The 24381-nt window shown below is 46.6% G+C and overlaps 1 protein-coding gene across 2 annotated transcripts in view; it reads right to left on the bottom strand.

Moving 5' to 3' along the window:
• Window positions 1-1658: 1658 nt before the first annotated feature.
• Siah3 (siah E3 ubiquitin protein ligase family member 3) overlaps window positions 1659-24381 on the bottom strand; it is a 67422-nt gene continuing 44699 nt past the window's right edge. The window contains 2 exon segments of one of the 2 annotated variants that reach the window (NM_001191118.2): window positions 1659-4312; window positions 4376-6328. In NM_001191118.2, the coding sequence (NP_001178047.1) occupies window positions 5657-6328 (672 nt within the window). In that variant the 3' untranslated portion in view covers window positions 1659-4312; window positions 4376-5656. 2 annotated transcript variants of the gene reach the window in all.

Raw genomic sequence — 24381 nt, 5'->3', positions numbered from 1 at the left:
TTAGAAGGGAGCAAAATGTCTCTGAATATCCATCCTCTTCTTTATTGCCATTCCCCAGACAAGGTTTTGAAAGGACAAGGGGATGTTTCTGGTGCCCTCGAAGTGAAATATTTTCACCTAATGTTGGAAAGACAAACTCTAGCCTGCATGGTAACTGCTGTGTTCTGCTGTTGGGGAAACGAATGCGTATGCACAATGGATCTCCCGGGTCTCTTTTCGGTGGTGTTTCTTCAGCTGAGCGTTGAAGGAAATCTTCAGAACAAATAATGAGAAACTTGACAATCTGACTAGGAGACATCACTCTTGATGCTATTTATAGTTGGATTTTAATCAAAGCCAGGTTTTATGTTTCATCTGTGACCCTCCTTCCCCTTCTAGAAGCCAGGTCCAAGTTGCAGCCTCAGAGAGCCTTACTTCTGTCACATGGAAACCAATGGACTCAGAGGTTCTGGTTCCGTGCGTGTGTGTGTGTGTGTGTGTGTGTGTGTGTGTGTGTGTGTGTGTGTGCACGCGCGTGCATGTGTGATGGAAGTAATGACAGGTAATTAATCTCTTAATTTTTGATTCAGGGCCTTTCACTGAACTTGGATCTCACTGATTCAGGAAGACAATCTGACTTGCAAGCCCTGGAGATCCTCCTTATTCTGCTCCCCATTGCTGCAATTACATGTCTGTACATACTGCATCACCTGGCTTTTATGTGAGTGCTGGGGACTCAGATTCTAGTTACCACACGAGTGCTTTCCTGACTGAGCCCTCTCCAAGCTCCTTGACTCACTTCTCACCTCTGAGTACCTGCCGGCTTCAGGCACAGGACTTCCGGGTCTCGTGACTTTTGTGACCATGGGAACAATGGCCCTGGCTAAGTCCTTGTTGGATTGTATCAGGTAGAGCAGGAAAGAAGGTGCTGGGCTCTGTCTTTCCCATGACATCCCTCACCCACTGCTGTGTCTGCCCCCTGCCTCTACAACATATCAGGGTCTCAGTTTCCTTCCTTGGCAACATATTTTGTGTGATATTCGAAACCACTACTAATGGTCTTCTCAAATGTCAGATGTTCCCAATCTCTAGTTTCAAAGTAAAACGTCTTCTTCAGAGACCATTTTGACCTACAGGTAAGGAGACAGAGGATGGGAAACCTGTGAGAAAAAACGGATGGAGGAAAAAACGGTTGGTTTTGTGGGTCACGGTTCTTTACAAAAGCCACCAGATAGGATTTTGCACAACAGCATAGATCAGGGACATAGGTGGGGGGCAATTTTGAAAGGTGTTCTGGGTAAGAGACACTCTTGGAAGCCTCAGGGTCTCTTCCCCAGAAGATTTGCTTTTCCTGAACAATTTGCCGTTTGACTGTCATGTGTGTGGTCCTTCCAAGTCTCTCTCCCCACTCCGAGTGCATCAGCAACGTTTCAACTGTGCTATGAATTCTTGTCACCACGCATGGCTTAAGAATTAACTTTCTGGGAATATTTTGGCTTATAGTATTTGCCAATGACTGTAATGTAAATCCTTCCATCCTGGCTAATTGCAAATCCTTCCAGCCTATCACCGTGGAGGTAAGCTGAATCCTAAGGTCAGCACCATTGTAAGCACATTCCTTGTAGATACGGGACAAATGACATCTAGAGCACAGAAAAGAAAGCTATGACGCCGGAGTATTCTCCTTGTCTTAAATAGAATTTATTTAACTGTAAGATTATATATAAGTTAATCTTCAATAATGGTTGTAATAACTGACCTACAAAATTCTAAAAATGTAACAATCTGAATACAAGTCAGCTATCAGACTGGAAGAACAGAAGCAAAAAGATACACTTAGTACTGAAACACTAAAGCAGCGTTTCCATGCCGTCCAGACTGGTCCTTCTGAGAATCTGCAACATGAGTTCATAGAAATGACATGGATGGAATTGGTTAAAAGCCTAGACTGTGGAACCAGTCTTACTGTTTGCTATCTGCAATTTCTCAGTTACATAGGTACAACATATTACACATAGCAGCAGCTCCGTGTGATTCTTTTGAGGATTACATGGGATAATATCCCCCGGGGTCATATGGGAAACTTCCAGTCAGTGGCAGCCACAAGGCCTACTGTGACAACTATCCTGGCCCATTTCTCAATGTCCCCAGGAGCTGCAGGAAAGTTAGGTCTACCCCGGGGACAGGCTCATGTATGTACTGACTGACACATGTATGTACAATCTTCATTGTACTGTGAACCTCCAGCAGTCATTCATTTAGGCTCTGACTCAAGGGGAGGCAGGCTCCCCTTAAAACACCTTCCCAACAAACAGCTCACAATTGCCAATTCAAATACAGATGACCCATTTTCTCTTCAGTGCTACTGTCTGTCTAGACCCTCTATTAAAACACACATATTCCTCAAAGAGTACCATTGAGTGTCTTGGCAACCTGGAGGAGCAAGACGCTTGCCTGACAGTGGGTGAAGGGGACAAAGGGACACCAGGCTACTGAGACCTCCATGCACCTCTTCCCTCCCACAGCCCTGGGACCAGCTTACTTCACATGGCCAAGAAGCTACTAAAGAAGGATTCCACTCCAGTCTTCCCTCTGGATTCTCCACCATCATCTGGATTCTCCATCATCCAGGGTGAAGACCTGATCGGTTCTCAAGTCTCCAATCCACTGCTGAAGCAAGACCCTGCTGGACATCGGGGGTTCGTCTTCCTATATCGAGAACACTAAATCTGGGTTGGTGGGGCTGAATTTTAGTTGTGGTCTGATGTTTGACCTTGAGAAGGTCATGATGCATCTCTGAACCTGTGTGTTGAGGAACCTGATGAGGATTTACTCAAGACTAAAGAAAAGAGCCTTTTGGTAGCAATGACATCAAATGCACACTTTTTTTGGTTTCCAATTCACTGGCCTTAGCTGGCTCCTTTGTCTTCTGTTCTCACTTACTCGTTTGGAGAGAAAAGCCATTTTGGGAGCACCGTAGATGGAGGAAAAGGACACATTTCCTAGCCTTTATTTTGGAGATCTTAGGAACCACCTTTCAAATCTGTGCTTGGATGACCTACCCATAGTACAGTGTGCACTAATGACAGCCTGCAGTTGTTCCTAGTTCGGCTCAGTGGAAGGCACAGGCAACCTGCAGGAGTCCCGGGATGTGTAAGCACTGAGCGTCTTCTTGAGGTGTTGTGTGTTTAGTTGGGGCACCTATGATGTTCCAAATGACCGTCAGAAGCCAGGAAGGAACTGCGGCTTCTGACGCCTTTAGATGGCTATGGAGGCCTGGGCTGCAGGCAAGGAGCCACAGAAGCTGCTCCCTCCCAGGGCTGACCCACGAGCCTTGGGTCTGGGCCATCCATGGTTGGAATCTAATGGCCTGGAGCTGCATGTGTGATAGCTCCTGCCGCATGCAAGCCTTTCCTCGGGAACTCACAGCTTCGTCTTTGTGCTCCTCTATGGGCAAAGTTAGTTGTGCTTCTCCAGCCCTAGATAGATGAAGCCTGGGCTCAGAGTCCCAAAAATGACTGGGTGACTGGAAAGAACTGCATTTTCATATTTCTATCAATGTTTCGGGTGGGAGTCCACAGCAAAAATGGCTGGAAAATCACTCAGTTTGGGGTGGGGGTGGGGGAAGGGTAGTATGTTTTTAGATGGATTAATTCTGGTAGAGAAAAGATTGCTGATGGCCAGCCAGGACAATCTGCCTCAAACTAAGCATTCGCTTGGAGGCTGGCCCGGCCCAGCTGGTGTGCCTGAGGTAAGGGAATGAGTTGGAAAGAGGCCCACACAGTCCCAGGGAGAGAGCTGTGCTGGATTTGGATGCCATGTTTCCCCGTAGCACTTGGCCAGTGACAGAAAGGAGTTGTGGACACGTGGTCCCATTGGGAAGGTTTTAAGGTGTCCAAGTTAGAGCAGAAAAAAGGCAGAGCGAAGCCCCTCCCCCTTCTTCCAGTGCTCGAAGGCCTTCCTCTAGAGGCTCATGCACGGTTCTAACAACAAACCAAGAGAAACAACCTCTGGAGAGGGTGTCAGGGGGTGAGGGTGAAGGTGGAGGGGGTGAGGGTGAAGGTGGAGGGGGTGAGGGTGAACGTGGAGGGGGTGAGGGTGAAGGTGGAGGGGGTGAGGGTGAAGGTGGAGGGGGTGAGGGTGAAGGTGGAGGGGGTGAGGGTGAGGGTGGAGGGGGTGAGGGTGAGGGTGGAGGGGGTGAGGGTGAGGGTGGAGGGGGTGAGGGTGAGGGTGGAGGGGGTGAGGGTGAGGGTGGAGGGGGTGAGGGTGAGGGTGGAGGGGGTGAGGGTGAGGGTGGAGGGGGTGAGGGTGAGGGTGGAGGGGGTGAGGGTGAGGGTGGAGGGGGTGAGGGTGAGGGTGGAGGGGGTGAGGGTGAAGGTGGAGGGGGTGAGGGTGAAGGTGGAGGGGGTGAGGGTGAAGGTGGAGGGGGTGAGGGTGAAGGTGGAGGGGGTGAGGGTGAAGGTGGAGGGGGTGAGGGTGAAGGTGGAGGGGGTGAGGGTGAAGGTGGAGGGGGTGAGGGTGAAGGTGGAGGGGGTGAGGGTGAAGAAGGTGGAGGGGGTGGTGGTAAGGTTGTGGGTTGGTGGGTTGGGGAGGGGAGGGAAGTGGAGGGTGAGGTGACGCTCCCTTCTGCACATGCAGAGCTAACTCCTAAGCAGCCATATTTATGTACAGAGTGTGTTAGAGAGTAAGGAAAGAAGCCAGCAGGGTGGGGGACAAGTATCAGGGCCAGCTCTCCAGGCGGGAGGTCCTGCTTTGCTTTTCTCTGGGGTCCTTATTTTGATGATGGATCTTATTTATAAACTATCAAGAACAGAGTAGCTGGCTCTCTGATACAAAAAGTGTTACTCTAGTGAGGGGGGCTGACGGATTTATAATTTATACACTTGAAAGGTCTCACTGAGGCAAGAGCACCCTCTGTTAGAAAATTAATTCCATGCCTTCTTTCTGGCTGCTTTTCTCCTGCATCTTACTTAGCCTGCATCTCAGCAGAGGCAAAGCGATTTTCCGAAAAGCAGGGAGAACATCCGGGCTTTAATTGCAAAGTAAAAGGGAAAGGCATGGCTCAGTAAGGAGGCCAGGAAAACCTGAAAAAAGGAGAAGGCTTTTAATCTGACCACTGTCTCCAGCCCTGGATCAAATGAGTGCTTCTGACACAAAGGGTGCCTCCAGGTGACGCCACAGTCTGTGGAGGAGACACTGTCTCATGCTTCTGCAGCTTAGCCTTGAGCCCAAGGCTCCTGGAAAGGGGTCGATCATGGCTGTCAGGGTTTTCTCCCGAGACATGCTGCTTCACCCATGACAAGGCAGGCTCTGTCTGAAGCAGCCAGAAGAGGGAAAGAAGGATGTGTTTGGGAGCCTTTAACTCCAGTGCTCTGCTTCTTGGTAACTGTGGTACGTGTTCCCTTTGGAGGCAGTGAAAAAAAGAACTAACAATGGTGGGAAATAACTATTCTGGTAGACTCTTCTGAATGTTCTACAAAATTTTACCAACAACACAGGACAGATTTCACACCAAGATCTTGAATCACAGTTGTTTACATAATATAATGCCCATGGCAGACGAATACTAATACCTCAAATTACCTGAGACGAAAAAGAAAGAAAAGAAAGAAGGGTAATTAATAGGTCCTGCTGTCTAGAGGTCCGAGGTGCACAGGAGATCCGGCCGCTCCTGGTCTCACATCTCAGCAGCATCCCTGGCTCTGACCTCCGTCTCAGTGATGGCGATTCCAATGGCGAGGCTGCCATTGTCAGAGAAAAGCTGGGCCAGTGAGGTGTTGAGAACCAGGCAGTCCCCGTCGGTGATGACTGAGTCCACACACTCCAGGACGGATCTCGGGGTGGCCTCCCATTTGAGACGCCTGTGGTTTCTGTTGAGCTCCAGGCGATAGGTGAAGCAGTCGGCCTGTGTGGGGGTCCCAATCAGCATCATGGTAGCAAAGAACTGAGGGTGCCCTTCATGTCGTTCCTGTTTCCTGAGCACCAGCAGGAAGTGATGGCCGAGGCAGGAGTGCATGATGATCCAATCGGCTGGCGCGGGGAGGTGCATGTCCGTGGCCAGGAACACTATCTCCGCCCCGTGCAGGATGTCGATCCTGTGGATTTGCCGCAGGTGAGGGACCACCACCTCCAGGTGCCCTTCCCATTGGCAGGAGAACAGGGGGCAAATGCAGGGTGTCATCTGAGTGCTGTGCAGTCCGGGCTCCTGGTGGTGGAGGTGGTGGGGACGGGCATGCTGATACAGGTGGTTGTGGTGACAGTGGTGGCGATGGTGGTGGGGAAGATGGTGCTGGTGGAAGCTACCTTGCTCAGCAGAGTTCTGAGTGATGGCCCGTCTACTAGACACATACTGGAAGGAGAGAGAAAAGTGTTAGTGGGATGTTAGGCTTGTCTCCGGCGCGGAGTGTGGCTCTCCTGATATTAGAAGTATTAAAGGCAGAAAGTACCGGGGTTGGGGATTTGGCTCAGCGGTAGAGCGTTTGCCTAGGAAGCGCAAGGTCCTGGGTTCGGTCCCCAGCCCCGAAAAAAAAAAAAAAGGGCAGAAAGTACAGTGCAGGCATGGATAGTTTGTTAATTTCTTCTTTTGCTTTCTCTCTCTCTTCTCTCTCTCTCCCTCCCTCCCTCCCTCCCTCCCTCCCTCCCTCCCTCCCTCTTTCTTTCTTTCTTTCTTTCTTTCTTTCTTTCTTTCTTTCTTTCTTTCTTTCTTTCTTTCTTGGGATTAACCCCCCACTCTATATTCATAATCACAGGACAGCTCTCAAACCAGCCTTGCCTGATAGACGTAACTCATTTTTCATCAAAGAAGTTTGTTTGCAACAGATAAAGACCAATATACAAAACCACAACTGGTTAAAACGCAAAGAGCAACTGGTCATGAGGTGCCCAGCCACAACTGGAATATCTACAGCACAGCTCTTGCACTTGGTGGAAGAGGGGCGAAAGGTCCTAAGAGCCAGAGGGTCAGGATGTCTGCTGTGGAATTGTGTCTCCTAGAAATGACGGAGAAATGATGTGATGTTGCAATAACGTGACTGCCTAAACAAGGCCTGAGGAACAACCCCCGTAAGCACACTAACACGGAGTGGGAAGGCTCACGGGCCACCCCCACCACAAAAACAGGCAAGGAAGGAGTGCTGGGGTAGGGGGAAATGACCTTCCCAGGGATGAACCCACTAATCAGATAATACCAAGAGATCAGTTCTGAAATTGTGTCCGTAATACAACACGGAACAGATTCAGTAGGTAGTTATATATTTATAGATATATAATAGATAGAAAATAGAAAGATATATTTAACACTAACAAAGGAAAAGAAGCCATAATTAGAGAGGGGGGAGGGAAAGGGAGGAGAGTTTGGAAGGAGGAAAGGGAAGGGGGAGATGATATAATTATATTTTAATTAAAAATGTTAGAGTAATAATATAAATGAGAGAAGTGAGGGGAGATGGCTCAGTGGGGAAAAGTACTTGCCATGAAGCCTGATAACCTGAGTTCCAGCCATAGGATCCCCAGGGCAGAAGGAGGGAGCAAATCGTTGTCCTCTGACCTTCCCACATGTACTGCGATGCTGTACACACACACACACACACACACACACACACACACACACACACACACACACACACACACACGGGTTTGTGTGCTCAGTAAATAAAGTGCTAGACTCTGGTTTGATTCCCAGAACCCACATTGAAACAGAACAGTCCCTGGGTTTAATGGCACACGCTTGTGATCCCAGCGCTGAAAGATGAGGACAGGCAGACCCCAGGGACTCCCTGGCCTGTGACTCTCCCAATTTACAAGGTGAGTTCCAGGCCAATGAGAAAGCTTGTCTCGAGAAAAGGGGAGAAGAAAAATGGGGGATGGGTCTGAGAAATAACATTGACGGGTCGTTTGGCACTCACATATACAGAACATACGTCTATACACACATGAACATACAACCACACATACGCACATATCAAGAAATGAGGGACATCATGGATACCTAGGGAAGGGAGGGATTGGGATTCTGAAAACTTAACCAGGAAAATTCAATGTTTATGTCTTTCTGACTCTTTAAAAAGTCCCCAAGTATAGGTGCTGTCCCCCCTCAAACGGCATGCACAGGATAGCCAGGCATCGTAAGCAACTCCTCCGACTCATTGCTTCTTGATGTTTGCTGCTGATTTTTACGTAGTCAGTGGTGATCCACAGATGTCTTTCCCTTGGATCATGGTTACTGTACAGAAAAGGAAGCCTCTAACAGCCGTTTGTCTTTCCAGTGTTCCCAGAGCTCACACTATCTCAGTCACTCTTCTAAGTCCTAAGTCAACGTGTGGGATGTAGGGGAGATTGTGTGCAGTCACAGCCTCCAAAGGGGACACCACCTGGGACCCCCAACGCTCTCCTGACAGACAGATTTGTACCCTGTTCCTGCCTCTCCACTCTGTAGCCCCTATCGTGGGAACCCCTATTTTCTCTTCTTCGTGGCAATGTGTCCATAAATACTCTCAAAATCAGACCCATGGCAACATCTTCTGCCCAGGCATCCGGAAACACTTAAGCACTTGCTATGGGCAGACACTACAGGCAACGGATATATAGGTATATAGCTATGAGCAAAATAGACATAGTGTCCCTCAGTGTGAGTGTGGCACAGACGACAATTCAATTCTAATTAATTTCAGTTTTGACGAGGATCTTCCTTGTGACATAGGAACTGTGATTTGTATTTTTTATCAGAAGAAATGGGCCTTACTAGTAACAAGCCTGAGGGTACGTAACTCTTCTGAGGGTAAACAATAGCATAGGGTTCAATTTTACATCTCCTGACTCTGGACACAAGCACACAACATCTGGCTTCCCTTTCTGTAGGGTATGCACGAACACATACATACACAGGCACACATGGCATATACATGCATAAGTCTATGCAAGCACTGATGTGTGACGCACACACTGAACATATAAACACATAGACACAATCCATGGCCATGGCCTCCTAGCAGTGACTGTCACTGACAGGACAGTGGGTGACAGAGGGGCTCTGCTTTCAAGTTATGAGTTTCAGAAGCGGTGTGTGCGCTCTTGTAGGACTTGAGCTATAAGGGGCGCGTCTGATAACCCTTGCACGGCACTATTGACGGCCACTGTTTCTTCTTCTTCTAACTCCACTCCAAGAGGAACAGTTGTCTTCAGCAGTGAAGCGACAGGCTGGGTTCCAGAATCCTACTAGCAATGGGTTTGATTTACTCTTTAGGAAAGGAACAATCAACTAACAGGTAACCTCTACTCATAGGGCTACATTGGGAGTGGAACTGAATGAACTGGAGTCGCACTTGGCCCATTGCTAGCGGAGTATTGGGAGGTTCTTCTTGGCTTCCCTATCTATGAGTCCAACAGCATTGATTAAGTCAATTTTCTTTTTGGGAAAATATTTCCATCAAAGTATTGTCAGGAGATATTATGAGATGATGCCTGTAAAATGCTATTAAAAACTAAGTCAAGTAAAAAATGGTGACTGGTGCCTGTACCACCAGCACTCAGGAGTTGGAGTGAGAGCATTGAGAGCAGACGTTCACCTTCAACTAGATAGCGAGTTCCAGGCTAGCCTGGGCTATATGAGACTTTGTCTCAAAAAAGGGGAAATCAGCCAACCAAACAAATAACCCCATCTTTCCTGTCCCACCAAGAGATACCGTTATACCACTATTAGATATGAGTGAAAGTTTTAGTGACTTTCGGTGACCTTGATTCTTGATCGTCACTTGCTGCTCTACCTTGAGGGATTAACTTTTGCACTGGGCAGCAACTTGGCTGAACACCGGCCACCATGAAATCCCAGAGGCCTTAGTCTTGTTGTTGTTTCAGGCTACCCCAGTGCTGGCTCAGGACAGCGGAGTGACCCAAGGGTCCCGTCTCTGAGCATATCATCTTTCACATGCTTTTCCCGTCAGTGTCCCGTCTTCTCCATTCTGTGTGGTATGTGGTGTGCCCCGTTAGCTGTTATAATGTAGAATGTGGAGATGTTTGAAGCAGTGGTTCTCAAACTTCCTGATGCTGAGGCCCTTTAATACAGTTGTGGTGACCCCCCAACCATAAAATTATTTTTGTTGCTACTTCATAACTGTAATTTTGCTACTTAATAACTGTAACAATGAATTGTTATGTAAATATCTATGTTCTGTGATGGTCTTTGGCAACCTCTGTGAAAGGATCTTTGACTCGCAAAAGGGTCGTGACCCACAGGATGAGCACCACTGCTTTAAAGTATTCGGAAGGAGGTTTGTGGGTTATATGAAACACTAGGCTATTTATATAACAGATGCTCAACTCCCTTATATAAAACAATAGTAAAATTCAAGGACTTTAGTATCCACAGGGAGAGGATGTTCTGGGACTAAGACCCGTAGGTATTAAAAGGGGACCACATGCCATGGGGCTCTAGAAGGTCACACTGGAAGGGCAGCTTTGGAAGTTAGTGTGAGGTGACATTACACTGAGTGAACATAGAAGGTGGCTTCTCTAGCAAGAACGGATGTATCCGAGAAGCCAGAGAGAGCACGGCGTGCACTGGAAGAAACGTTGAGAGCTTTCCTAGAAGCTGAGCAATCTGGTGTAGACGGCGTGTACTGAGGTCATATTGCTAAGCTCCTGTAAGCCAGGTCGAATGACCTCCATGCCAAGAGGGGAGTAGCAGGAGACTCAGTTGCTAACTTTAAGGAACTGCAGTGGGTAGCCAGGCATTTTTAAGGCAAGAGATAAGCCTGCTCCAAACTGGCATTTAGAATGGAACCAGCAGCCTATCTGTGCCCTGTCCCGATATCGGACCCAAGTGACAACCCTTCCACCTCGTCTTCCTAGCTCCTTGCTTTTGGTTTTATCTTCCACCGTCACTAGCCATTTCTGTTTTAATTGCCTCGTGTCACGTGGTAGACAGGGGCACGGTCAGAGGAGACCGTAGCGAGTGACTATGCAAATAGAGTAGGGTATCATGAACTCTCGGAGAGCTCTACACTCTGCTCTCTGAGAAAGAACTAGAAACAAGTGCAGCCTTAGCTCCTCATTTCTCCCTGTTCATCTTTTGATGCAAAAATATGTTTCACTTAAAAGATCCCGGGTGAGGGAGGTCACAGGGCTGCTGGCACGGAGAAGGGATTCGTTTAATTGGCAAAATGCTAATCGTTTTTGGAAAATGAATTCTAATCTCCCTATCTAATACAGTGGATGTGTGAGTAATTACTTTCCTTCACTAAACTGTTAATGCAACATTAGTGATTACACTAATTAAAACTAATGAACTCTTACCACTGATAAACCCTCAGCCAGTCATCGGATGCCAGCCTTCCATTGGCTGTGTTTAACTTCCCATTTGGAAGAGGGGTTTTGAATTAACCTTTAGAATAATGCACAAAATTGGGTTTAGAAATGTTAGGCGTTATAGACTGGGTATAATTCTATCCCTAACCATTAGCGAGGCTATTTCCACCAAGGGTGTAATTGAATTTTAAAACACATTTCTTAATTTGATCAGCCACACTCTTATGGTTGGTGGTAATGGCTGCCCTTCTGAATCCTGGCTTCAGAAGAGGAAACCTGTCCTTGGAATGATTATCCGTGACCCTTTCTGCAGCTTCTGCTCCCTGTGGTCAGAAGGATCACCCAAGGGGCTGTTTTTCCTTTCCACTCACCTCCAGGACTTGGGCCATACTACTTGAAGAGAAAGAGGATTCTGTACCCGGCTTTTAATGATGCTCTGCCATTTGTTCATGCTGGTGGCCGGAGGACTGAACCCTGGCAGAGGTGACAGATTCAATGTTGCCAACACCTTTTATTCAAGAGTGGGAGAGCAAACAGGTTGAGTGGCATGGCATTTGGGGCAAGGGCTAGAGAATGGGGTAATGTCAAGGCTTGACCCCACGTTCACAGGTCAGCCAAGAAGTCAGAATGAATGTGCTTTAGCCTGCAGACGTTTTCTGTTTCTGGAAAGAACAGAGGGAAAAGCTAAATGCTGCTCATTTAGATTTTCTGCTTCTTTATTCCTCAAAACCTGCAGTGGCTGTGACCATCACAAACCTGGGGGCGGGGTAGGGGGCATTGGGTCTCTTCACAGACAGTAAGCAAAGCGAGATGAGAAGCCACACTGAGGCTTCATCACTGAGGTGGGCACCGCAGTGTAGCACACCTCCCCAGATTCAGCTCTCAGCTGAATTTCAGGGCATGACTGGGTGGCATGTTCCTGTGGGCCAGGGGCCATGCCTGCAATCTTCTTTAAAATATGTTCATATAGAGAATGGGATCTAAATGCATAATACTTTTAGCACCATGCTCCGGGTGCCGTCTGGTTCTGGAATTCACACCTCAGCATGATCGCCTAACATTTTATTGGGAAAGGACATACCCCAGAGATAACGAGTACAATTGCCTCAATTGGTATCTGTATTTCTGATTCACACCAGATGCTTCTAATTAACACTTACCATGGGTTCTCATTGGGGAAATTAGTTACTTGTCAATCAGTGTAACAGATGCTAAGAATGGACTCTCTATGATGTGTGAGAATCAGTTGAGGGAAGTCAGACAAATGCCTCCTTTGGTGAATGGGTCCTGAACGTTCCTTCTCTAAATGTTTGGTAACCAGCCTCTGAGATGGGACTTTCGGTAGCTGGATGCCTTTAAGAGTTCAGATTTTACTTCACTGCATACTGTAATTCCAGAACTTGGGAGGCTGAGGCGGAAGGATCACCATGAGTTTGAGGTCAGCCTGGGCTATAGTGTGAGGCCCTGCCTCAAAACAATTGTCAATTGTTTTGTCAAATGTTCAATATTCACATTTATGGCCATAGATTAGTGTTGTGCTCAGCCTTGGTCAGAGAAGCTTGTTAGAGCAGAGAGGAACAGTTACTGAAGAGACTCAAAACTGGTCAAAGTGCCAAGAGCAGGTGATGGTGGAGTGCGTTCCCCTGAATGGGACATCTCTGTTTCTCCCTCCAAGGCTCAGGGAACAAACATCACTGAAGATAAGGTAGAAAGAATAAAAAGCAGAGGGTGAGGGATGGGCAGGAGTCCGTCTTGTGAAGTGACATGGCTACTGCCCTCACACACTCGCAGAACCTGTGGTTACATGTACAAGATTGGTCCAGCTAACATTTCATCATGGGTGGGAGGAGGCCCTCCACCTTATGGGAAAGCAGGAACTATTGACAGTTAGTTGTGTTGTGTGAGAAGGTGTCACTTTCTTCAGTGGTGTAGCCACTGATCCGTGGCTCTTGTGCCAGAAGACAAAAACCCATTTCATGTAAGCAAGGCTAACGGAATGAGTGGATCCCATGCAGAAGGAAGCCATGGAGTGGGCGGGACCTTGTCACAGAGGGAGGGGTATGGGAGGGCAATGAGAATGACTGAAATTCACTATATACATGAATGATGCTGCCAAAGAATGAGGAAGGGAGGGGGTGGGAGAAGGGAGATCCCAAACCCCTGCCCCCAGCAGACACAAAGAACCCTACCCCAGTACAGCTCCTTTCTAACCGACTAAAATCCCAGAAGAAGGTTTGGAGACAGTTGAGTCAGGATCTATTGGCACCATCAGTGGTGAGAGGGAAGCAGGATGCTACTGTAGACAGAAGAAAACAACAACTGTGACAGAGAAATCTATTTCAAACTGAGACCTATGAGTGACAACTAACATAAGAGATCCACAGGGATGGCCACATAGACACTGGTCTGTGCTCTCAGAGCCTCCCAGGCTGCTCCTCTTAGAAGGAAGAGCTCTTTATGTGAAGGATGGGAAAGAAAAATTGGATGACACCATGGAAACCACAGCAAAAGGCATCCTTGAGTCCCTAGCCCTGAGATCACAGGCCTTTCCTTTAGCTTCTAGGTCCTCCCTGTCTCTCGCCGGAGCAGAATTGAGTTGACTTATCCATGTTGTTTCCTCACTAGAATCCTTGTGGATGTGAGTATGGTTTGCATTACGCACAGATGCTTGGCACACCTTCCCAGCATAGATACACTAGTAGTGGCCTCCACTGGGCTATCACTGGCTCAGTCCTTTACCTTACGAAGCTGCGTGAGACATGGTCCCAGCCTGATGCCTGCTTGAGCCAATCATCTACTCTGGGTAGAAATACTATCTTGCCCTCTGCCCGTGATATGGTCAATAGCAACTGAGCATCAGACAACTCTCTTTATTCAGCCTCCACTAAAGTCACTGGTTGATGACTTTCCCTCCTTAGTTGGGCTGGAGTTGTTAATGAGAGAGATTTTATTTAGTTTGCCCAGTGCCATGTCCTGTGTTGGGCAAGACTAGCACTTTGCAGCTCCAGGTGGCTAATAGATGCTCAGTAAGGACATGTGACAGCAATGAAAGAGTGAAAACATCAACTGAGCCCCCTTCTTGCACACACGCTCTGGTGGCTCTGTCCTCCACCTTGGCGCCTCAGCTCCTGGGGAAATGTGTATGTGTCTGTGTGTGTGTCTCTCTCTCTGTGTAAGTACGTGTGTGTATGTGTATGCATGTGAGTGTGCATGTGCATGTGTGTATGAATGTGTGCATGTGTATATGTATGTGTGTGGGGGTATACATGTGTATGCATGTGTGTGCATGTATGTGTGTGAATGTGTGCATGCACGTGAATACGTGAGTGTCTGTGTGAGTGTGTATATGTGTGTATACATGTGTATGTACGTGTGTGTGTGTGTGTGTGTGTGTGTGTGTCTTTTTCCATGGTGAGTTCATCAGGATGGAGTCCTGGAAGCTTCTCATTCTGAGCGTGACAGGAACGGGACAAAGATTCAAGCTTGAGAAGGAGGCGAAGCTCAGACCCGTTTCTAGCTGTTAGGGTGGGAAGTAGAAGGGAAGCCTTGAAGAAGAAACTTCACAAGACAGAGAAGCATTTATTTTGCTTTTACGTTTGAGAATTGACTGGAAAGCATCAATCATTTGCTTTTCAATTGTAAGGGGCAAATAGATTGAGAAGTGCAGTCTGCTGGATTAACATGGGAAATGTGCCCATTCCCTGGGTAGATCTAGACTGATTTTCTCTCATGCACCTTGACAGGATCGTTGACCTAACAGATGGCTGAAGAACCCCACACTTCCTTACCTATTATCCATCACAGAGATAACTTCAGCACAAGCAAAGATTATTGTTGATCTCTATGTCTATCCTCCCAGAAGATGAGTGGCTGTGCTTTGAATAAGAATCGTCCCATAGGCTCATAGAGTGCTTAGTCACCAGGGACTGGCACTGCTGGAAAGGATTTAAAGAATTAAGAAGTGTGGCCCTGTTTGAAGGAGTGTGTCACTAGAAGTGAGCTTTGAGGTTTCAACGAGTCCAGAGTCTCTGTCTCTGTCTGTCTGTGTCTGTCTGTCTCTCTCTCTCTCTCTCTCTCTCTCTCTCTCTCTCTCTCTCTCTCTCTCTCTCCGCCTGCAGATCAGGATGTAGCTCCCAAATCCTTCTCCAGCACCATGCTTGCCTGAATGCTGTCATGCTTCCTGCCGTGGCAGACTGGATCTCTGAAACTGTAATCAAGCCCCCAACTAAATGCTTTCTCTAATAATAGTTGCCTTGGTCACAGTGTCTCTTCACAGCAATAGAACAGTGACTAAGACAGAAACTAAAGGGTTGTGTCTACCCAGAGCCCCATAAATACCACATTGCATCCATAGTCCCATGCTCCATCCATGCATAAGTAGAATACTGGAATGCTGAGACAGATCCCTGCAGTCTATGCTATTCAGGGATCCAACAACCAGAAGACAAATTCTTAGGCACAAAGAGTGGCCACTGGGTGGATATATAGGGAAGGTAAGAAGAATTTGGATGTGTGCTGGAATGTCCACTGGGCTTTCTGTGAAGCTCCTCACAGTGTGGGGTGAGCCAGACGTGGAAGAAAGGGGTCCGTTGTCTGGAACTGTACACATAGTAAAGGTATTATTTAGTTAGCAACATGAAATATACTTGAGTATCATAGCTGAAGTTTTTACTTTGAAGTATTTTAGGTAGGTGTATGTGTGTGTGTGTGTGTGTGTGTGTGTGCGCGTGCGCGAGCGCCTGTGTGAGCTTTCACTTGTAATTTTGCCCTGAGCCCTGCAGGTGTTCAGGACAGACCTGCAGTCAAAGCACATAGCTGGAAGATAGCTTCTTTCTCTCCACTTATCTCTGGCTCTGATTTTTATCTGTGAGACTTGGAGCATGCTAATGAGTCTTACAGATGAAAGGATTTTTTTTTAGAAGCAACTTTTTTGCCAAGTTAAACTTTTACATTGCAGCTGGTAAGGGGAAACGAGGCCTACGTGAGCAGTTTAAAGGTTAAAATTTAATTAACTAGAAGCATCCCTGTAGAGGATGATGGAGGGCAATGTGTTGAGCTTTACTGGGAGAGCAAGCTCAGCAGATCTGGACAACTCCAGACTATGGGCAGTAGTGTTGATCCATTAACACCAGAGCAGGCTGCAGCTGACCGAATGCCCTCACCATAGGGAGAAGGCAGGCTTCTAGAAACTGTTACATATACAACTCTAACCATGGGAAGCAGGTGTGCTTATAGATTTTGAGTGGGCAGAAGGGTGTCCTGGGTGGCAAACTGTCCCAAAGCTAGGAAGGCTTCTCAGTTCTTCAAAGACACTATGACCCAACAGGGCATGAGTGGTGTACACCTTTAATCCTAGCATTCAGGAGGCAGAGGTAGATGGATCTCTGTGTTTGAGGCCAACCTGGTCTACAGAGTGACTTCCAGTGCAGTTACGGCTGCATAGAGAAATCCTGTCTCAGAGAGAGAGAGAGAGAGAGAGAGAGAGAGAGAGAGAGAGAGAGAGAGAGAGAGAGAGAGAGAGAGAGAGAAGATACAAATTTGACTTGTCCCAAGTCCCCAGCCTTCTTTGGATCAGGTACAGTATATTCATCCACAAGGGGCCTCTTGCTCTAGCAAGGTTAGGTCTGTCTGTTCCATGTTCCTTGTAACACATAACACATTTATTTATCCAGCATCTTTCTTGGCAATGGCCTGAAGTCTAGAAAGGTGAGCCACGGGGTTGGGGATTTAGCTCAGTGGTAGAGCACTTGCCTAGCAAGCGCAAGGCCCTGGGTTTGGTCCCCAGCTCCGAAAAAAAAAGAAAAAAGAAAGAAAGGTGAGCCACATGTCTGTCAACTAGCTGCTGGATAAATATGTGTGACATAGAAAATGAACCTCCCTGTGACCCCCCCCCCCACACACACACCATGATAGCAAACACCTTTCACTCTCTGAGACCACTGCCCGGGGCAGATTATCTGCATTAACTCTCAGGACTACTACAGTAGCTTCCTCACTAGATAAATGTGGTGAAGGGGGACCCTCAAAACATATGTCTACATGCTAATCCCCTGGAACTTGTGACTGTGATATCTCCATTTGGGAAAAGGAGTCTTTGTAGGTATGATTTAATTAAGTCTTGAGATGAGATCGTTCTGTTTATACAAATGGTCCCTAAATCCAATGACAATTCTTCTTCAGGGAGACAAAAGCAGGAGACATGGGTGATGGGGGATTCTCTTCAGGAATTGTGGAACTTGATATAGCCATACTTGATCAGTCAGTCAAGTCAGGCTAGAGGGTCTGATCCTGATTCATGATGCATATTAAAGGTATATGTAGAAACTATAGGTCATAGAATTATATTCGTGTACTCTCTGTCTTCCTTATATCAATATAAATGTCTTGAGGTTAGTAATTTCATTGTGGACTGTTGTATCTATTACATTATTTGGTACCTAAAAGGGCTCAATACTTTTTGTGAATGTGCTGAACAAACTCCATGTCACCTTTTGAGACAGGTCAGAGGGCCTAATCTTTCCTAGGGGTATTTGACTGAGGTTAAGCACTGTTGAGCGCTGTTCATGATGTTAATTTCATGTTAGATCTTCCTTATGACACATCCTGATGCTTTAAATGAGCAAAAATAAGGAGTGGACCAGTTAACTGCTTGTGCAGCTCTGCTAGACACCCATGACTGCCTGATTTGAGCAGGAAGTTGTCAATAAACAGTCCCTTTCTTGGCTTGGCAGCTTTGGATTCTCAATGGCCACATTGGAGAAACTCGACTCCAGGCGGAAGAACCACCACAGCCATGGCCACTGCCGAGATCATGATACCACAGGCTTCAGGAAACCTTGCTCCCGAAACAACCACTTCAAGCAGCGTGCACTGTTCTGAATGACTCCAATCCAGGCAAGGCAACTCTTGACAAACTTTAGAAGATCCTATACTCGCTCTGGCTGAGAGATGGAGCCTCCAGAGGTGTTCAGCAAGAAACCTGGAGATTGGCATGATGTAAGGCTTGTGATTGGTTCATAAGTTAGAGTTGGAGGAACTAAAGAAAGGCTGCGACTGGGAGACTTGTGCACACCATGCCCCTTCACTAGCTATACAAGCAGGCTATTTCTCAGTCTTGTTAAATTAGTCTGAGATTCTCCTGTACCCCTGTACCCACTGTAACACTGGGCTATAATAAAAGCTTCATGAGTTATTTGTCTGCTTGTGGTCTTTATCATTGATAAAATAGAATCATCTAGTTGTCTACTGTCTTAGTTAGGGTTTTATTGCTATGAACAGACATCATGACCAAGGCAACTCATATAAGAAAAATATGTAATTGGGGCTGGCTTACAGGATCAGAGGTTCAGTCCATTATCATCCAAGCATGGCAGCATCCAGCAGGCATGGTTCAGGAACTGAGAGTTCTACATCTTCATCTGAAGGCTACTAGCAGAATACTAACTTCCAGGCATCTAGGATGAGGGTCTTATAGCCCACACTCACAGTGACAGACCTACTGCAACAAGGACACACCTTGCAATCCACTCCCTGGGCCAAGCATATACCAACCATCACACCCACAGAGCAAACCAAACCCTAGGGTTTCTATACTTGGCAGTGACAGCCATAGCAAAGGAATGGCTAACAATTTTCCAGAAAAAGTTCATTTAGAAATGCTAAGAGATAATGATCAGTTTCAGAGAGCTACGAAGTGCTCAGGGGTTTGAACACCAAAGCTCAGAGTCTTAACACTAGGAAGAGACTGCAGATTTTAAGGAGCGTCAGAAGACACAATCTATAGGACTCACAGCTATGAAGGGCAGCGGAAGTCTTGAGGAAGCAGAAATGGTGGGGCCATTAAAACTACTGAAGATTAAAGGGTATGAGGAAATCCAAGGAGCCAAGGCTACAAGAGGAGCTCAGGAGGGCTACCAAGGTTTCAGAAGTCATGGGTCCCTATGCCTAAATCTTGGAAGCAGTAATGCTAGTCCCTGGGTGTTGGTACCCTAAGGCCGCAAACAAAGCTCCAGTGACTGTTTATAACAGCTTGAACCTGCTGTCTTCACCTCTCTCCTCCAAAGACAAAGTCAAAACTCAGCTCATCTCTGACCTGGTAGGTTTCTCCCAGGAGATGGCCATAGGGATTCTGGAGCTTTGGGTTCATAGGGCTCTGGGGGGAAGTGGGCAGGCTGGAACCCAATGTATTTCTTCAGTCACTTGTGTCCTTGTTCCTGGCCATGTCTCCACACTGCTGCTTTGTAGGATCAAAGTAAAGGGAAGCTGAAGCAGTCCTGACTGAATGACATCAAACACCAAAGCTCAGCCAGCCCCTCAGGTGACAGACAGTTCACTAAGATATAACATTAGATCCGACTGAACCTACCTCCTCGTTTGTCTCCAGACCTCCCGCCCTGGGTGAACCCATGCTTACAAGCACACATTCCTTAAAGCCTTCTAGGCCCCAACAGTAAGACTACTTGAAAAGCAAGGGTTCCTTCTCCAGCCTTCCTGGGGTCTCTGCTTAGAATTCTGATTTCTTACTTAAGTATTTGACTCTTGATATGTGAAACCTGATGTCACTATCAAAAGACGTGGTGTCTACACTGGGGCATTGATGTAGCTCAGAGGCTCTTCCCAGAATGCTTGTCACCCCACAGACCATGCTATCAACCAGAATCACACAAAGCTTGAACAAAGGGCCATGCTATTTCGCACATACAGATACATAGACATACGCACGCGCACGCGCGCACACACACACACACACACACACACACACACACACACACACACACACCCTATCCTCCAATGCAGGCTTAAGTTCACATAACCACTTTAGGCTTTCATAAGAATTTATCTCTAAAATGGGCTATGTGCCATGTTATCAGGAGTGAGTGTGAAATCAGGGATGTAGAATAGAAAGAAAATTGATTTTCAAAGTCACACTAATATGAGTATGAATCTTGGACTCTTTAATTAACCCCTTCATGCTTCTGTTCCCTGATTTACAAAGTGAGAATTATAAGATCTCACAGACTATGGGTGAGGACTGAGTGGGATTCAGAGAACACTGTGTAATAAATACTAGAGACCGAAGTAAGAAAGCCACAGCTCATTGACTGGGGCATAGCTAATGACATACATTTTCCATAATGTCTAGCATTATACCTAAAGTAGATGAGATGGTTAATCATGAATGCCCTTCCTAGATATCCTTTAAAGACTCTTGATAATCTTAGCTGGGATTAATGTCTTCATCAGCTAATGTCTTTCGCTGAATATTTCCACCTGGTCACTAGACAGAGACTACTGGCTACAGTGCACAGAACAAGCCTAGTAGAGTGTGAGTAATGTAATTTGTAATTCACAAATGAAAGCTGCTACCACCACCCTTGCCACCACCACCATCACCCTCACCTCCATCATCACCACTGCTCTCACTACCACTGTTACAGTCATTATCCTTGTCAAGCATTTGTTTAAGGCAAAGCTGCTTTGTGAGTTCATACAACCCTATGAACAAATCGAGCTATTCATCCTCCTATAATACTCATCAGCTATCTCTTTCCTCTCAGAGTGTCTCTCCTTCAAGGCTCTTGAACAGAAGGAACGGAGTGTGTGTGTGTGTGTGTGTGTGTGTGTGTGTGTGTGTGTGTGGTCTCCAGGTCACTGATAAATGGGACTGTCTCACAGGGTTAAGAATTTAAGGGGCTGGGGATTTAGCTCAGTGGTAGAGCGCTTACCTAGGAAGCGCAAGGCCCTGGGTTCGGTCCCCAGCTCCGAAAAAAAAAAAGAACCAAAAAAAAAAAAAAAAGAATTTAAGAGGTCTTTCACCTTTCCCATTTGTTTGGCTCTCTGTTGGAGATTCTACCTGGTTGCCTGTGATGCTTATACCTAGCTGGGGGATGAGAAGAAAGGCCTGAGAGTCACACTTGGATCAGAACAATGGAGACCAAGAGCCCTGTAGGTCAGTTCTAGAGAGCCATAGGACCTGGGAAGTTGAATACTGGCACAGCCCTCCCTGCAGGAGTATAGAACTTGTCTTATGGTCCTAGAGTCAGAAGGTTCCTTTCTGAGACCAGACTAAAGGGCTCAGCTCTGAAATAAGGAAATAAATACCTCACTGCGTAAGTGGCTTCCCTCACCCCAACCTGAGGAACAGTGCATCCTCAACGAGCTACTGATATCATCGAGTATCCTCATAAGTGAGGAGAGGCAGGTGTTTTATTAAGTCTAGATCTTTGCCAGATGCTAGGTGCATATTTAATAAAGATCAGGCTTCAGGGAGGTACGAGGGGAGAAGGGGAAATTGCTACCCTCTGGGCTGGGGAGCTTAGCCATCCATCCAGACCCACATAACTGACTCATCTGCTGTTCATCTCTGAGTTATTACAGTTGCAGTGTGTCTCTAAGGGACACGTTTATTAGTGTTTAAGATAATTAGTTGGTGCGACTTCAAGGCAATTCAAATTGTCCCATGTATGTATTTCTTCCCAGAATCCACCACGGCTCCATTTCCACCTTGGTCTGTTTTGTTGTCCCCATTGGAGAGTGTTCACTTTCCATGCAGTTTTTACACTCCGAAAAGGCCTGGTCTCTTAATTAGAGATTAAGTCTACAGTCTCTAGTTCAGCCTCCTCTGGGTTAAAGTTCTTTGTCTTGTATCCCTGAGATTCCTGGAATCACGCAGGAGAGTGGGTTTACTTCCTGTTCTCCGCTCCATCCTTGGGGATCAGTGGAGTGGAGGACACATCTACAGATCACCCCATCCCAAAGTTCACATGTGTGTAACTCACACGCAACATTCCTAGCAGTTTCATAAGCGCCAGAACGCCCCTTTCACTCCTCTGTGGACTAGACCCACAGTCCTCAATCCTGTGCGGTGAGCACACAGACCACTTCGGCAACTTGTTAGTGTAAACTTGGCCTCAGAGAGTCTAGGACGGCTCTCAAAGAAGCTGGAGCTCGAAGGGCTGGCGAGAGGGTTGCTCACTCCCTTGACCACCCCACATCTTTGTATCTAAGTGACTCCAGCCATCACCTTGTGCATCATTGATTCTTTAACAACCTCTACGTCCCAAGGCGCTCCATTGTCCTTTTACAATAGAGGCAATGGGGTTGTACTCTGAGTTGGATCGCTGCCTGATTAGTAGTCAACCAGAGCCCTGCAGACAGCTGGTAAAGCTGGAATTCACACGGGGAACTGAGAAAGCAGAGCCTTGAGAGATTCTTATCCACAGAACGGGAAGTTCCTTAACCGTCTTTCTTCCCACAGTATTTAAATTCCTATGTTAGTAAAGAACTGGCTTTAACTAATAAATTATCCATTTTTATAGTTGCTCATAATTTTCTACTAATTAGCTTAATGGGGTTTTCATGTGCAGAGTTCCAAAGCAGCTTCTCTCACCTCTCTCTCTCTCTCTCTCTCTCTCTCTCTCTCTCTCTCTCTCTCTCTCCCTCTCTCTCTCTCCCTCCCTTAAGTAATAAGACACAAATAAATGTGTTTTTCTTCAGGGTCTACTGATTTTCATACCCCTCTATATAATAAACCCATCTATCTATCCTTCCCTCTCTCCCTCCCTCTACCATCCATCTCTCCACCCATCTCTCCAACCATCCATCCATCCATCTATCCATCCATCCATCCATCCATCCATCCATCCATCCCTGTGCATTTTATGTTGAGGTTTGAAGTGTTGGGGATAAGACAGTGAACAAACCAAGTGTGTGCATTCCCTCTTCTCTAAGAGGTTACTTTTCTCAAAGGGAAGGAAAATATTTCCACTTGAAAGAGAAAGGTCAGAGGTTATCTTGGTCAGGTTCTGGCAGAGGTTGCTTGAATAGTTTAGTGGAAGGATGTTGTCTTAGTTAGAGTTTGTATTGCCTTGAAGAGACACCACGAACACACCAACTCCTATAAAGAAAAATATTTAATTGGGGCTGTTCAGGTTTAGTCCATTATTATCATGGCAGGAAGCATGGCAACACACAGGCAGGCATAGTGCTGGAGAGATGGCTGAGAGTCTAACTCCGGATCAGCAGTCAGCAGAAAGATATAGATAGATAGATAGATAGATAGATAGATAGATAGATAGATAGATAGATAGACAGATAGACAGACAGACAGAGAGAGACTGGGCCTGGCTTGAACCCACCTCAAAGCCCACCCCCAGTCACTTCCTCCAACAAAGCCACGCCTACTCCAACAAGGCCACACCTTCTAATAGTTCCAGTCCCTATGAGTCTTTGTGGGGAATTTTCATTCAAATCACCACAGACGTGATGACTGGTTTTTAAGGTCAATTTGCCACAAATTAGATGACCTGAGTAGGGACCCTCAGCTGAGGACTTGTTCTGCCTGTGTTAATTAATGTGGGAAAGATGTACCCCAAATATGGGTGTCACCTGCTAGCAGCCCAAAAATGAAAGGGCCTGGCTGAAGGAAGATTGTCTCTGCTAGCTTGGGCTCCTCTCACTGTTGAGCCGTTGAGTTGATGTAGCTCATTGCTGTTGCTTTCTTCACTTGAAGTTAGAGTCACAGTTTTCAGGCTTACACTGTTGACTGAGACCTAGGGTCTCGGCACAAGATCGGGACTACTGAGGTGGGCCCAGCATTGTGCTCTGAGCAACTACAGGCTGTTGGCATCTCTGGTGTGAGACAGCTGTTGTCAGACTACTCACTTTGCTGAGGCACCAGCCTCAAGGACAGCACATGCTGGGTTCACAGCCTCTCAGGTACTAGAAAGCTGTTGCTGCTTTTCAGCATATGTTGAATTAATAAATTCTCAATATATATATATTTATTCTATCAATTCTGTTCTAGAGAACCCTGAGTAATCCAAAGGGCTCTTAATCAACATGGTTCTAACACACTGGACTCCTGTACTAGCCAGATAAAAGAAGCCCAGCCAATCTCAGGCAGTCAACTGGACATTGACTACATACCCTGAACTCTTAGGATGACTAAAGAAGGCAACTGCTCATACTCCAACCAATTGAATCCTTTATTTGTTTCCTTCCACATCCTAGGACAATTTCCCAGAAGCCACTTCTACCCACTTTGATCAGAGTTTTACTGTCTATTCAAACAAACCCTTTCAAATCTTCCATACATCAAAA

Source organism: Rattus norvegicus, chromosome 15 (assembly GCF_021556685.1).
Source record: "Rattus norvegicus strain SHRSP/BbbUtx chromosome 15, alternate assembly SHRSP_T2T, whole genome shotgun sequence".
Taxonomy (NCBI): Eukaryota; Metazoa; Chordata; class Mammalia; order Rodentia; family Muridae; genus Rattus; species Rattus norvegicus.
Note: the sequence above shows the minus strand (reverse complement) of the source record. Positions and strands in the feature narration are given on the sequence as shown.